The sequence below is a fragment of the Corapipo altera genome, unplaced genomic scaffold (assembly GCF_003945725.1).
Source record: "Corapipo altera isolate COAL_440 unplaced genomic scaffold, ASM394572v1 79, whole genome shotgun sequence".
In the NCBI taxonomy this organism is placed as follows: Eukaryota; Metazoa; Chordata; class Aves; order Passeriformes; family Pipridae; genus Corapipo; species Corapipo altera.
In genome coordinates this window covers 3,699,415-3,711,807 of record NW_020884927.1, presented here as the reverse complement: position 1 = coordinate 3,711,807, position 12,393 = coordinate 3,699,415, and the positions used below count along the sequence as shown (strand labels likewise).

The 12,393-nt window shown below is 44.2% G+C and overlaps 1 protein-coding gene across 4 annotated transcripts in view; it reads right to left on the bottom strand.

Annotated features, from left to right (window-relative positions):
* Positions 1–1,147: 1,147 nt before the first annotated feature.
* Positions 1,148–12,393, bottom strand: part of MTA1 (metastasis associated 1) — a 77,213-nt gene continuing 65,967 nt past the window's right edge. For 3 of the 4 annotated variants that reach the window (XM_027658423.1, XM_027658421.1, XM_027658422.1), the window contains 3 exons: positions 10,182–10,213; positions 7,167–7,318; positions 1,148–2,829 (listed from right to left, as the gene is read on the bottom strand). In XM_027658423.1, coding sequence (XP_027514224.1) covers positions 2,691–2,829; positions 7,167–7,318; positions 10,182–10,213 — 323 coding nt within the window. In that variant the 3' untranslated portion in view covers positions 1,148–2,690. The remainder of the gene's footprint in view (positions 2,830–7,166; positions 7,319–10,181; positions 10,214–12,393) is intronic. The other variant, XM_027658424.1, reaches the window with a different exon arrangement.

Genomic DNA, 12,393 nt, shown 5'->3' with positions numbered 1-12,393 from the left:
AGCACAGGACATGCTCTCTCCTTGCCTGGACTTGTTCCCAGAGCAATCTCTGGAGCTGCTCCAAGAAAGCTTTTAAGTTGCTGGAAACTGCAGGGCTGGCACCCCCAAGTGGTTCCTGAGCCCTCGGTGCAGCCGGAGCCGCTTCTCACCAGGCTCATCAATAGTTCATCCACTGGGAATCACAGTGCAGAGACTCTGGCACACCGGGGTGTCAGAGCTCCCCCAGCCCCAGGCAGAGCACAGGTCTCTGCTACCGCAGAGGCATCGGCTCAAAATCCCACCGCGGAGGGGCTGAAGCCAACTCGGGCATGGAGTTTTTCAAAGTGATATATTCAGATTTCATTTTGATACAGGAAGGAATCCCTGTGAGAGCTTTCCCCCACAGAGAAAAGCGTTACAAAACCTTCCTGCGGCTGGCAATGTTTCTTATGTACAAAAGGTTAATCCTAAAGATTGATGGAGACAAAGTAAAACTGCCAATTGTCACTGGTGCCTTGCCCTGAAGGCTTTTGCCTTTGAGTAAGCTTGTGCCCTTCCTGATTAGCATATCCTTCAGGAATGGCTGTTCCATTCCACTTCTAAGTTATGGACAGGAAACATGACCAGTAATATAGGATACACTTACATCTGCCAAGTTGCACAGCTACTCACAGCCACGGAGTAAATCCTACCACTGCTGAGCAGCAAACGAGACCAAACATGGAGCCTGCGCCGCTCGTCCCAGCAAGGACCGGCCGTAGCAACACAGAATGACAGAACTGCCTCCAGGTTGGGTTGCTGACCCCCAGGGATCTCCCTCTGCCACATGCCAGTCATGCCCTGAGCAGCAGGACACAGGAGCCTCTGTGGACAAAAGGCTCATTCAGAGCCCCAGCGCTGCGTCTGCTGCCACGTTTCAGAGGAGGAGGGAGGGAGATGCTGAGGAGGGAGCTTGAACCGCTGGAAATGTTTAAACTGCACATGAGGGGAATCAAACTGTGAGTGACTCTTGCCCTGTACAACATAACAGCACCAGTGGCACAGGGATGCACAAACACTGGAGAGCAGAGCACGGCTCCAGGATGGGAAGGAAGGTGCAGAGGTGCGTGCACCAGGCAGACGGCCCCCGAGCTGCAGCGGCTATTTCACAAGAGACAAAAAGCAGATGTTTCACAAAAGCTCACTTTCCAGGTTTATTAAGTAAAGTTAACTGAATTGTTTTCATTTTGTGGGGATTCCTTTCCGTCTAACCTGGCAGGTTAGCAGAGTTGCACAGAATCACGGTTGGACTGTGATAACCCAAATACAACTTTGGCTCATCTCACCGCTGACACATATGGAATGACTTGGGGGTTATTACATGCTGTGTCTGCTTGAGGCAGGTACATGTACAGATCAGCACAAGTTGCAAATGATAGTTTACATCCTTTCAAAACCAAGCAGGGCATTCAGCAAATGCACTGCCATGAGAAGACATATGAAAAAGAAATGATACAGACTTGCAAATACATAAGAAGTTCAAGAGATGCAAGAAACCTCAAACACAAGAAATGTCAAGGGGGAAAAAAACCACTTAATTTCAGACACAATGTGTTCAAATGAAAAGCCATCTGTAATTTAAAGTCCCTTCAAAACGGGAAACATACAGTAATGCAATTAAAGAGAAACCAGGTCTCATCCTGGGAAACGTCCAAAAGCACTGATGCACAAACAGGTTCAGAGTTCTAAGCAAAATGTCCCTGGGCATTGGTGTACTTGACTCTTGGAGCCAGAGCAAAGCAACTCATTACACTTGCTGGGCCTACTGCTGGCTCTTGGTGGCCTAACAGCACGTAGGATTCCAGGTGTCATAGAGAAGGCAGCACACAAACTGCTGGTTACTGGGAGAAATGCCACGGGCCACATCTCCCAGGGAGCAACTACAGTAAGGACACCTAATTCTGGTAGCCTGGCCTCCACTGCACACAACGTTAGTGTAATGTTCTGCAAGGTTCTTCAGTTCTTAGCTCACTCCTTTCTCAGCCTGAGTTGGTTCTGTCTTGTGCATGAGCACAACCGGCTGTGCAAAATGATCCAAAAAACAGAAGGGACAGGACCAAAGAAAACTGGCTGAACCTGGGGCTGGCTTTCAGCTCCTATTTTCAAATAGCAGTTAAAGGTTGGAAATTTATCTACAAAAGAAATAATATAAATGAAATAAAAAAATGGCACCGTCCACAAAATTAAAAAAAAAAAAGGAAAAGAAAAATCTTACAACACAGCCTCATAAAAATGGCTTTGCAATGAGAGCTCAGTCACAAAATGAAGGGTTCTAGCTCTTCATACATCAGAAGAGGAAACAAAGCTAAAAAGTACTAGTCCACATTCTCTTAATAAGTTAAACTTACTTTCCCTCCCCCTGTCTACAAAAGGGGTAGAAGCAAAAGGGAAAAGAGGCTACCAAAAATTAAAAAAAAAAAAAAGGAAAAAGAAAAAAAAGAGAAGGAAAGAGCGTGAGAGAGAAAGACAGAGAGACAGAGAGAGAGCAGTCTGTGGTCAGAGGCTCAGAGCAGGGCTGAGTTCCTTTTAAGGGTTTAAAAGATGCAAAACAGTTCCTCAAAAGTTCCCTCTCTTCAACAGTTAGTTCAATGCTGTAGCCATAGAAACTCAAGTAGATACTGGAGGAGAGATTCTGTCGGGCAGATCCGCCGCCGTGCGGAGCTCAGCGTGTGTTAATCCTCGATGATTATGGGTTCATCATTCATGGGCTGGCGGAGCTGCACTGTCTGGATGGGCCGGAGGATAATAGGCTTGTAAGGGCGTCTGGCGGCTCGCTTGGCTTCGGAGGAGGAAAGCAGCTTGCGGATTTTCCTGCAGACAGTAAGGAAGAAAGGAAGGGATTACAGAGACTGGATGCTAAGGCAGCATAGGTTTCTCCCTTTCTTCAAGGGAAACCAGGCCTACACACGCAGGGGCTGCTCGCTAACGGGGTGGGCTGACTCTGGTTCTTTTTGCTGTGTCCTCCCTGGGAAACTTAGGTTTTCTGATATATAAACCCCCCAATGATGAGGAAATTGCATTTTCTGTTCCAGAATCCTTCCCCCTCGGAGCAGAAGGCATTCTGGTCCAGCCTTGAAGCACCAGGGTCTACTGCTGTGAATATAACATGTGAAATGGTCGGGATAGTCCGTTTCTATACCACAGATTTATTTTGAATTTATTTTCATCAGTCGGACATGCTGGAGGCAGCTTTGTGTGAATTTATAAAGCCAAGTTACAACCAAACCGCTTCTGGCAATGCTGGTCACTTCCCACCTGCTAATGCAGAGCACTCTGCTGCTCCTCAGCCCCAAGCAGGAGCACACAGCTCCTGGAAACCCACAGTTCAACATGGAGCTGTGCCTCAAGGCTGAGCTGTGCAGGGTTGCTCCGTGACAGCCTCTAACCAGTGAACCAGTACTGGAGCCTTTCCCCCACGCTGGGAACACTAATAGGGTGTCTCCTCTTATTATTTCTTGCACACTATGTATGCCCAACCCAAAAATGGGCAATACTCATATCTTGCATTTGTTAAGGATTTCCCTATATGTTACAAGACTGGCAGCAAGTCTTATCAGATGCAGGAAGCAGTTTTCCATATGGAGAGAAAGCAAAAGAGAGAGAGAAAAGGGAGAGAGGATATACCAAAGTTTTAAAATTACCAAAATAAGTTAGGCAGAGACAGTACTGAATGACTGCTTGTTTCTTTTTGTCAATACCAGGCTTAGACCTAAAGGAAATATCCTAAAAAAAACCCCATCAAAACCAAAAAAACCTGCAACAATGAAAAATATATTGTGTAATGAGAATGAGGAATTCTTTTACAGAGGATGTTGTAGTGGTCAAAGGCATATAGAGATTAGAGAAGAAAGTAATAAATATTCACAAGAGTAGTGCACCAGTACCCACTATGCACAGCCTTGAGCTGAGGAACTGGGGCAACAGGGAGGGTCTGATAAGGCAGCACTGCCTTCCCTTGCAGGCTCCTGATGGAACGAGTTTCTGGCTTAGCACAAGACCTGAGGGGAAAGGCTTTACAGTCCACATCTCGGCTGTCTATCCCCCAAATCTGGTTAGTGAACATTGCTGGGACCAAAAATCCCTTTTGTTGGTTGTTGAGGTTTTTTTGGTTGGTTGGTTTGGTTTATTTGTCAATGGAAGAGATACATTCTTACTGAGCTGATGCCTATCGCTGTGTTATGATTTCTGTCTTTGAGATACGATGGTTGCTGAAGAAAGTGGTCCTTCTTTCCCGTAAAAGTTACCCTTAGCATCACAACAACTGACAAATCATCAAATCCAGCTGAAGATTTTGAATCGGCTCTTGTCAGATTTGGTCATGTCTTCCCTTGTTTTTTTTGCCCACTGAACAAGACAAGTTGCTGCACAGAACTTACACTCACACAGACATGTCTTTTGTTTGCCCAGTGTCCCTCTTTCTCTCTTCTCTGAAGCTGGAAGGCCACAGGGAGAGGAGAGAACAAGGTGGCAAAGTGGTGGTGGGGGAGAAAAATAAAAAAACATTTATGTAATTACTTTTTCAAGACTTTTTTGGCTGCATTTGATCTCCTTTTAGCCAGCAGAGCTCCTTGCAGCACCCCCATGTGCCTCCTTAGCCACGCCACCATCTGAAACACGTCTTGCAGCAGTTCTAGATTCTGATCAGGTCACTCGCTGCCTCCGCTTGCATAAGTTATAAATGCCAAGTTCCTTACTGTGAAGCTTGAATGCAGAAACTTACTCCTTTCATTCGACCAGCTTTTCAAACTACTCCCTCAGAGCCATCCAGTTTTCCAGCACCATTCTCAACAGCGCTACACAAAAAGGGGAGGAGGGAGCATGTAAAACTTCAGAAAAACCTACTTTCTGTGACTGAGAACACAGCCTGACCCTCAGCTGGAGGATGATATGCAGATATTGCAGTTAGATTGATTGCTACGGAGCCAACACAAAGCTCAAATTGTTTCAGAGCTCACAAACAAGTCTTACATTCTTGACACTGGAATGCAGCAGATGGTTCAGGGAAAAGTTAGAGGTGAAATGCTCGACAGAAAACCCGTGCCACTGACAATGCTACAGTGCTCAGGCTTCCCTGCTCTTTAACAGGCTGCCAAAAATCTCCTTTCACCACTCACCAGCCAGCTAAGCAGCAAGGCTGTCAGACAAAGAAGACTTTTTTTTTCTTTTTCTTTTCTTTCTTTCTTTCTCTATTTTTAAATAGAAGAGATAAGATCTTACTGAGCTGATGTTTATCACTGAACTAGGATTTTCATTAGAGATGTGCTGGTTGCTGTGGGACTCCTCTTTCCTGTGTCAGTCAGTGGTTCTGTATGAGCAAATGATTCCGAATCTTTACAGTAAATTGTTGTCACGACCAACACCACACTTGATGAATATTCTCTCTGTTCTGTACAGGTCAAAGGGCAGGACCCTGTACTGATAAACTGCTACCACACACCTGCAGTATTTCATGTGGGCTGGATGATGAAGATGTCAAGAAGTATTTCGTAGATGTAGGATTATGAAATAAGCCTTGAGCATCTAAGGAGTGAATTAGAGACCATACACCTGCATCTACAATGGTATGTGAATTTGCCACAGCTGCAGGTCTGAAACAGGGTTCCAGTACCTCTTTATCAAAGCAAGATGACAACAGGAATAAGGAAACTGCTTCCCCTGAAAATTAAATACTTCTCTCGCTTAATTTTCAATCATATATGGAGCCCCACTGCTTTCTTTCACAGCAAGTTGCAGGCACAGAAAGAAGGGAAAGACATGGTCAAGATATGAGCTGGTGTGAAATGCATAGTTGCATTAGAGGTGTCCATAGGATCAAGTCTGATAGGGAAATTTATTTCATGTTTCTTCTGAGTTCTTACAGGGTGTTTCCTGCCCTGAAATCTGATGATCCAATAGATCAGTGGTTAGTAGCTCCAGCGTTACCAGTCTCAGCTTGTCTATGAAGCCCACTGTTGGTACTAGGCCCACAGGCACTTGACATGCTTTGCAGGCTAAGATGGAGGTTGGGGATGTCAAGACTGACTATTCACTTCATGCTGAACAAATCAATACTCAGAGTAGTGCCAAATTAGTAGTACCGGAAGAGACAAAGCACTCAAAACTCCTGACCTCCTCAGTCACTTGTAAGGGCTCAGACATCCAGTAATTCTCAGGTCCATCTCTGCAAGAAGCTGGAAAGAAAGGTAAGTGCTTCTCTGCTGTTGGGGCACTGATATTGCAAGTGTTGATAACTGCAGGCTTCAGACCATGACAGAAGCCAGACGGCACCTCTGCTCTCAGAGAAGGCTGGAAAGCAGGGCTGCAGCTTTGCTCTGACCTTCTTCAAGGTCACCCAGGAGAGAGACATCAAGTTCTTGGGAGGAAACCACAAAGCCTTCTCACCACACCCAGGAGCAACTCTCCCTCCCTTCCTAGTAATAATAATACTGGGAACATACACACAAAGCATTTGCATTAGGGATCAGGCCACATAGCTTCTACCACTCTGCCAGCAGTCTGTAAACAGAGTTTAAAGTGAAACTCACACAAGGAGTTTCTTTTGCTATTTTTATCCTGTGGGCAGAGCAACAAGAGGGACTAGTAGAAGCAGCACCATCAAAGGAGGACGCTGCGGGGCTAAATCTCACCGCTAGTGGTGGCAAATATAAACTACCAAAGAAATGAGTCAACTCAACCCACGGAAACCCTCTGTCACTTGCAGATTTCAGTACCCAGACACACTAGGAGGTGTTCTGAAAGGTAATACAAAAGAGTTCAACATGCAAGAGGGCACGCAGAGCTCTGTGTATAGGAGGCTCTGCTCCACAGCATCACCTGTGAGCCAGGGGGCCCCAATCCCACTGCAGTGGGACCTCCAAGGGAAGTGATGGGTCTGAACCAAGTGAACTTCTCATCCCAGTCTTCCTCCCCTTTGTGCCCATCTCTTACAGTAACTCCTCTGAAAGAAGAAGAATCTGCTCTCTCTGGAATGCAAGTGCATGATGAGGTATTTCCCAGCCTTTACTCACCTCAACACTGGCAGTGGTCTCTGCCTTCAGTTTGTAGCAACAGATCTGCTGACGAGATCCCTGTCTAACCACAACATCAGCTGCAGCACCCACAAACCAAAAGGCCTCCCCTTAAATCCTCTGGAAGACCATGTTTCCTACCTGGTTTCTTCAGTGGCCATGTAAAAAACATCATCTGGTGCATCAATCCAGTTCATCCTCCTCCTTTTCACTGGAGGCATGGATCCACCACGAATTAATCGGACTTTTGTTGGGTATGATTTCCCATTGAGCAGCAAGTTTCGGCTTGGTCCCTAACGTGATACATAAAAACGTACAGTTATGGACTGCAACAAACCTGCAGCAGCACATGAAAAGCACTCAAAGGAAAAGAGAATTAAAGTTTTCGTGTAACTTGTTGAGAGTTTATGATAAATACCTCCCCTCTGGCCCAGAACACAGAATTCACATATAAGCAATTGTTCACAAGCAATACAAGTTAGGCACCTTCAATATGCAATAGGACAGCAATACTCCAGCGACAGGACAAATAATAAAATGGCAGGCATTACCAATAATCTGTTGCTTGTGTCTGAAAGATGACATCAAGTTCAAAAGATTGAGCATAAGAATTAAGATTTCAGCTACTACATAAATCTAGAGCAACTTTATTGATTTCAGGGAAGGAAATCTAGCTACAGAGCAAATCAAACACAAAAATCAGTATTTACAGTTATTCTGTGGTACTAAACTTACCCATATCCTTTTTGTTCTAGGGAGGTTAATATTTAATGAGGATAGTATAGAATTAAATACGTTGTTGAAAACAAATCTAGCAGCTTTTATAATAAAATCCTTTTAGTACTGAACACCACAGATTTCCCATAACAGATTTCCCATAACAAAACTTTTGCTTTGCGAATGAACACTGGCATCATTTTCCAGACCCACAGTAACCCCCCTTTGACTCAACTGGAAAAACATGAACTGTTGTTAAGAGAGGTGCAGATGAAAGGGAGCAAAGTGTTAAGCTTCTCAAATGCAGTTGTCCTTGATCACTGAAGTCCAGTTCTGCTGCCCCTCTTCCTGCTGATTAGTACATTGAGAAATCCCACTGAAATCAGTAACACTGAATAGTTGGGAAAGATGCAAAATGAAGGCCCAGAAAACTTGATATGAATAAATTAAAGCTGGTCAGAAAACGTCCTGGTACAAATTTAATTCATCTGAGGTCAGATCATCTCCTCAGATGCTCCAAGGCTTCCCCCTTCTGCCCATGGAATGGGAAACTGAGTATGTAAGTCAGAGATGTCTGCACTGGGAGATCCACCCCAGAAGGAACAGTGGGGATGTGAGGTGTTCAAATCCTTAAGTATCACGTCATTGCAAAAGCTCAACCAAATTTTAACACCTTGACTTACAAAGGGGAGACTTCAGTCTGACAATCAAGGGAAAAAACCCAACAAAACCCTGCATCTATTTCATTTTTTATCTGAGGAGAAAATAAAAAATGATAGATGACTTTTTTTTGACCAGCCTTAATCAACTGCTCTAGCAAGATCTGCTTCCTGTAGAACATCAGGGCTTTAGAGCTAAACAAACAAAATCCCACCTTTTAAAATCCTAAGCTCTTTAAAACTGTTGCATACGAGTGCAATAACAATTTAATTTCTTAGTTGCCCAGCTCCATGTGAAACAAGAGAACTTCGGCACCACAGCAGACCACTGAAATACTTCAACAACTGCTTTGAGATTTGGCATTTGTTAAGCAAAAGGTTTCAAATAAAAGCTTGTCTGATGGCTTTTTTTTCCTCCACGAGGCTTCTCCAAGAAAATCCTTTTGTTGAAGTTGCAAAGGATATTTTTTCCACATGTGCAACATACACAGGAGAGCAACTCCGGAAAATGTTCTTGAAAATACCTAGAAAGGGCACCTCTGTGCTTCCAGGTTGCCTTTTCTCTACTTGCACAGTGAAATCTATTTCAAATGATACATCCTGAAATGCAGACCTTTTATTTTTCATTCAGTAGCACATTTTATCAGGCAACCAGAAATCAAGACAGTTCTGGTGGTTTCACTCTAAAACACCTAAAAAGTATTAGGTCATCGCAGATTTCTCCCACTGCTCTGAGTTGGTTTATTCAGCAGACACAAACAAGTAGCCAGTCTCCTCAGTGACAAAAAAATTAAGCTGAATTCATGGAGGAATACAATTTACCACTTCGGATCAAGGAACAAACCAAAGGAATACTCTGTTATTACAAGCAGCCTGGCATGCTCTAGTTATAGCCTCCCCTCAGGACTCTACACACTATCCCAGAACACTGTCAGATTTAATAATGCCTGTGATCGCTGTTCAGTGACCACCAGACACCTGCTGCTGACTAACCTGTGTCACAGGGACTCTGCTGACACCAATGCATTGTGGCAGTTCAGCTAATGAGGCAAACCTCACTTTATCAACATCAGAAGATCATTTGGTTGGTGGGGGAAAATATGCTTGAAGTTGTCTCCCAAAGCCACATGTAAGGGCCAAAGGGGATGCAGAGCCTCTGCACTGGCCCCTTCACACTGGGGTGAATTTCATGAGAAAGCATTTTGCCAGAGACACATCACTGAGACTGGCTATTTGCTTCTGTCCTTTATTAAACTCAGCACAATAGATGAAAGGCTAGGAATAATTTTTACTCAAAAAAAAAAAAAGGAACATAAAATACAAGCATTCTCAGCAGACAACTTGCACACCAACTTCCTAAAAACAAACAAACAAACAAACAAAAATCCCTGTTTTCCAAACACACCTTCCATCATTTAAACCTTTCTCCTGCAGGGAAACACATTCCACCTAGAAACACATCCCAAAACTTTGCTGTAAACAGCCACTCAGCTTCTGCATGAGCAGAAAGAAAATGTTCCATTCAAAACAGGATCTCATTTGTAGATAAACAGGTAGATAGATTTGAGGTTTAAAATGTATTTAACCAATTGGATGTTTCATATGTGCCAAAATAATATTTTTTTTTTTTTTTTTTTTTTACTTTTCAGTTAATTGGGAAATGTGACCAGCTGCAAACAGCAAAGGTGGAAGTGAGCACTACGGTTTAATGGGGTGTTCTATCTAGCACGGGTTAATAATTCTTCTTTTCCCTGTTTTGGTTAAATGAACATTCTCTTACCATTTGTCTGGTTTGTCCGTGGTTAGGCAGACCTAACAAACAGGAAAGAGAATAGAGCTGGTAAGACCATTGCTTTTCCAAGACAGAAAAAAGTACAAAATCAAAACACACGCAGCTATGATTGCAACTGTGTTGTTTTGCTAAGACTAGAGCTGTCTACTGAACTAACTTCTCCCATCCTAGAAAACTGTCTGAGAAAAGAGCTTCCTTAACAACATGGTTTGAAGAGCAGAGGCCCCAAGTTACAAACACGTTCCATTCGCCCAGTCTTTTCTCTGTTAACTCTCACCTTCTTCAAACTACCACTAAAAGTACACCTCTTCCTTCGGATCCAAGGTTTTCCACAAGTCTTGGGAAAAATATGACGTTCTGTTTTTACTTTGAGGAATTTACTGACGTCATTATTCACTGTCAAGACAGCAACAAACAGAATCTTTCCATCCTCCTTGGGGTCCCCTGGGAACCCCTCGGCTCAGACGTCAGCTACAAGCTGTTAGCTAACAGAGCTGAACCTACCACAAGTAAATACTTCCACAGGCGTAGCTCCATCAGCCACAGAGCACAGTGACTCCAGCTACCACACAAAGCCCTTCCCCAGCAACACAAACGGTGCCCTACAGCACCGAGCACAACAGCTTGGTCTGACAAGGTGCTTCGCTGCACTATCAGGTGCCCCATCACGCTGCCACAGTGCATGCACTGGACTGCACTTTGCAGACACGAGACCCTGCAGGACAAACAATGGTCTGGGGGTTTAGGAGAAGGATGTGTTGCTGTAAGGCAGCATGGCATGGCACTGTTTGGTTTTCTAAGATGCACGCTCTCAGGAAACAGCATTTCATTAACATCCGTGCACCAAACCACCTTTCTCATCCTCTTCTGGCTGAGAACCGACATGTCAGCACATCAAATCCAACAGCTACTACAGGACAGGCATCAGCAAATGCTGTCACTGGCTGGAGAAGGTACCACTACAAATTCTGCATTCACATTCACAGCAAGCTTCACAGCTTGACCTTTGAACCTTCCTACTGCCAGTGAGTTAAGCTGTGATGAGAGAGCAAAACTTTTCAGAGAGTCAGGCAAAAATGAACTTTCACAGCTCATGGTCCGTATTCCAACAGGTCCCCTGAGGTTCTCCTTTGTAAAGCCAAACATACTGTATTTGCATCAGGTATGACAGGAAACACAGGCCACAGCAATGTATTAGGAGGGAGGAAGGCGGAACAGGGGACATTTTCTGAGCACTGGGTATCATGACACCACATTAAAATCAACAGTTTATATCAAGTGTATTTTGCATTCTGTGTAGCTGTATGCTGTCAGCTACCCCAAATGGGAACACACATGGTTTCAGTTTTTGCTGCATTTTTGTGTTTAACCATCCATGGAGAAGAAGAAGTAATTGCCAAAAAGATTTCCACCAAATCTGTAGGACAGATGTACCAGGCACCAAGTTAAAAGACCAGTAACAACCTTTGGATGTTGACAAAGGCAATGCAGGCGCCGGATAATCATTCCTTTTTACATGGGAGCAGCAATTGCATCCAAAACACAGCTGTGAGCAGCCGTTTGAGATGGATGGACAAAGAGTTCCACGGATGCTGGGAAACAGCACAGCCAGCAGGATGCAACCAGAATCTGTCAGCTTAAGAGCTAAGCTCCAGCACTCGTCTTTTATTTCCCCCTTCCATAACTGAAAGATAATGTTTTCTCCATTCACAGGAGCTCTGAGAGATGTAAATCAACTGATGCTAGTCCCTGGACTGAAGCCACACATTTTGTTTTAACTGCAGTCCAGATCAGTTCTTTTCTTGTACGAAGACCATCCCTGATGCCAAAAAAGACTGGGCTACAGAAGCAGCTGATACGTGGCTGCTGCGATGACTATTGATGGATGTATGACAGACAGTAAACAGTGCTATTCCTAAGCACCACAATTAACCCAGAATATTCCATGGGGAGAAGTGAGAGATGCAAACTGAGCAAAGGCTAAGCAGAAGTGCTGCTTGCTCTGAGCCCCAAAGCTTCAGAGCCCTCAAACAGCAGAGAAGCAGTGCTAACAACGGGTACACACCTCGCTCCCAATCTGCCATTTCTAGCATAAAGCTGCCCATGACAACTTTTTGCTCCAGTAAAATAGGACACAAAACAAAGCTACAGTTTCAATACAATTTATACTCTTGGTATCACAGCAGTAAGGTATCAATTA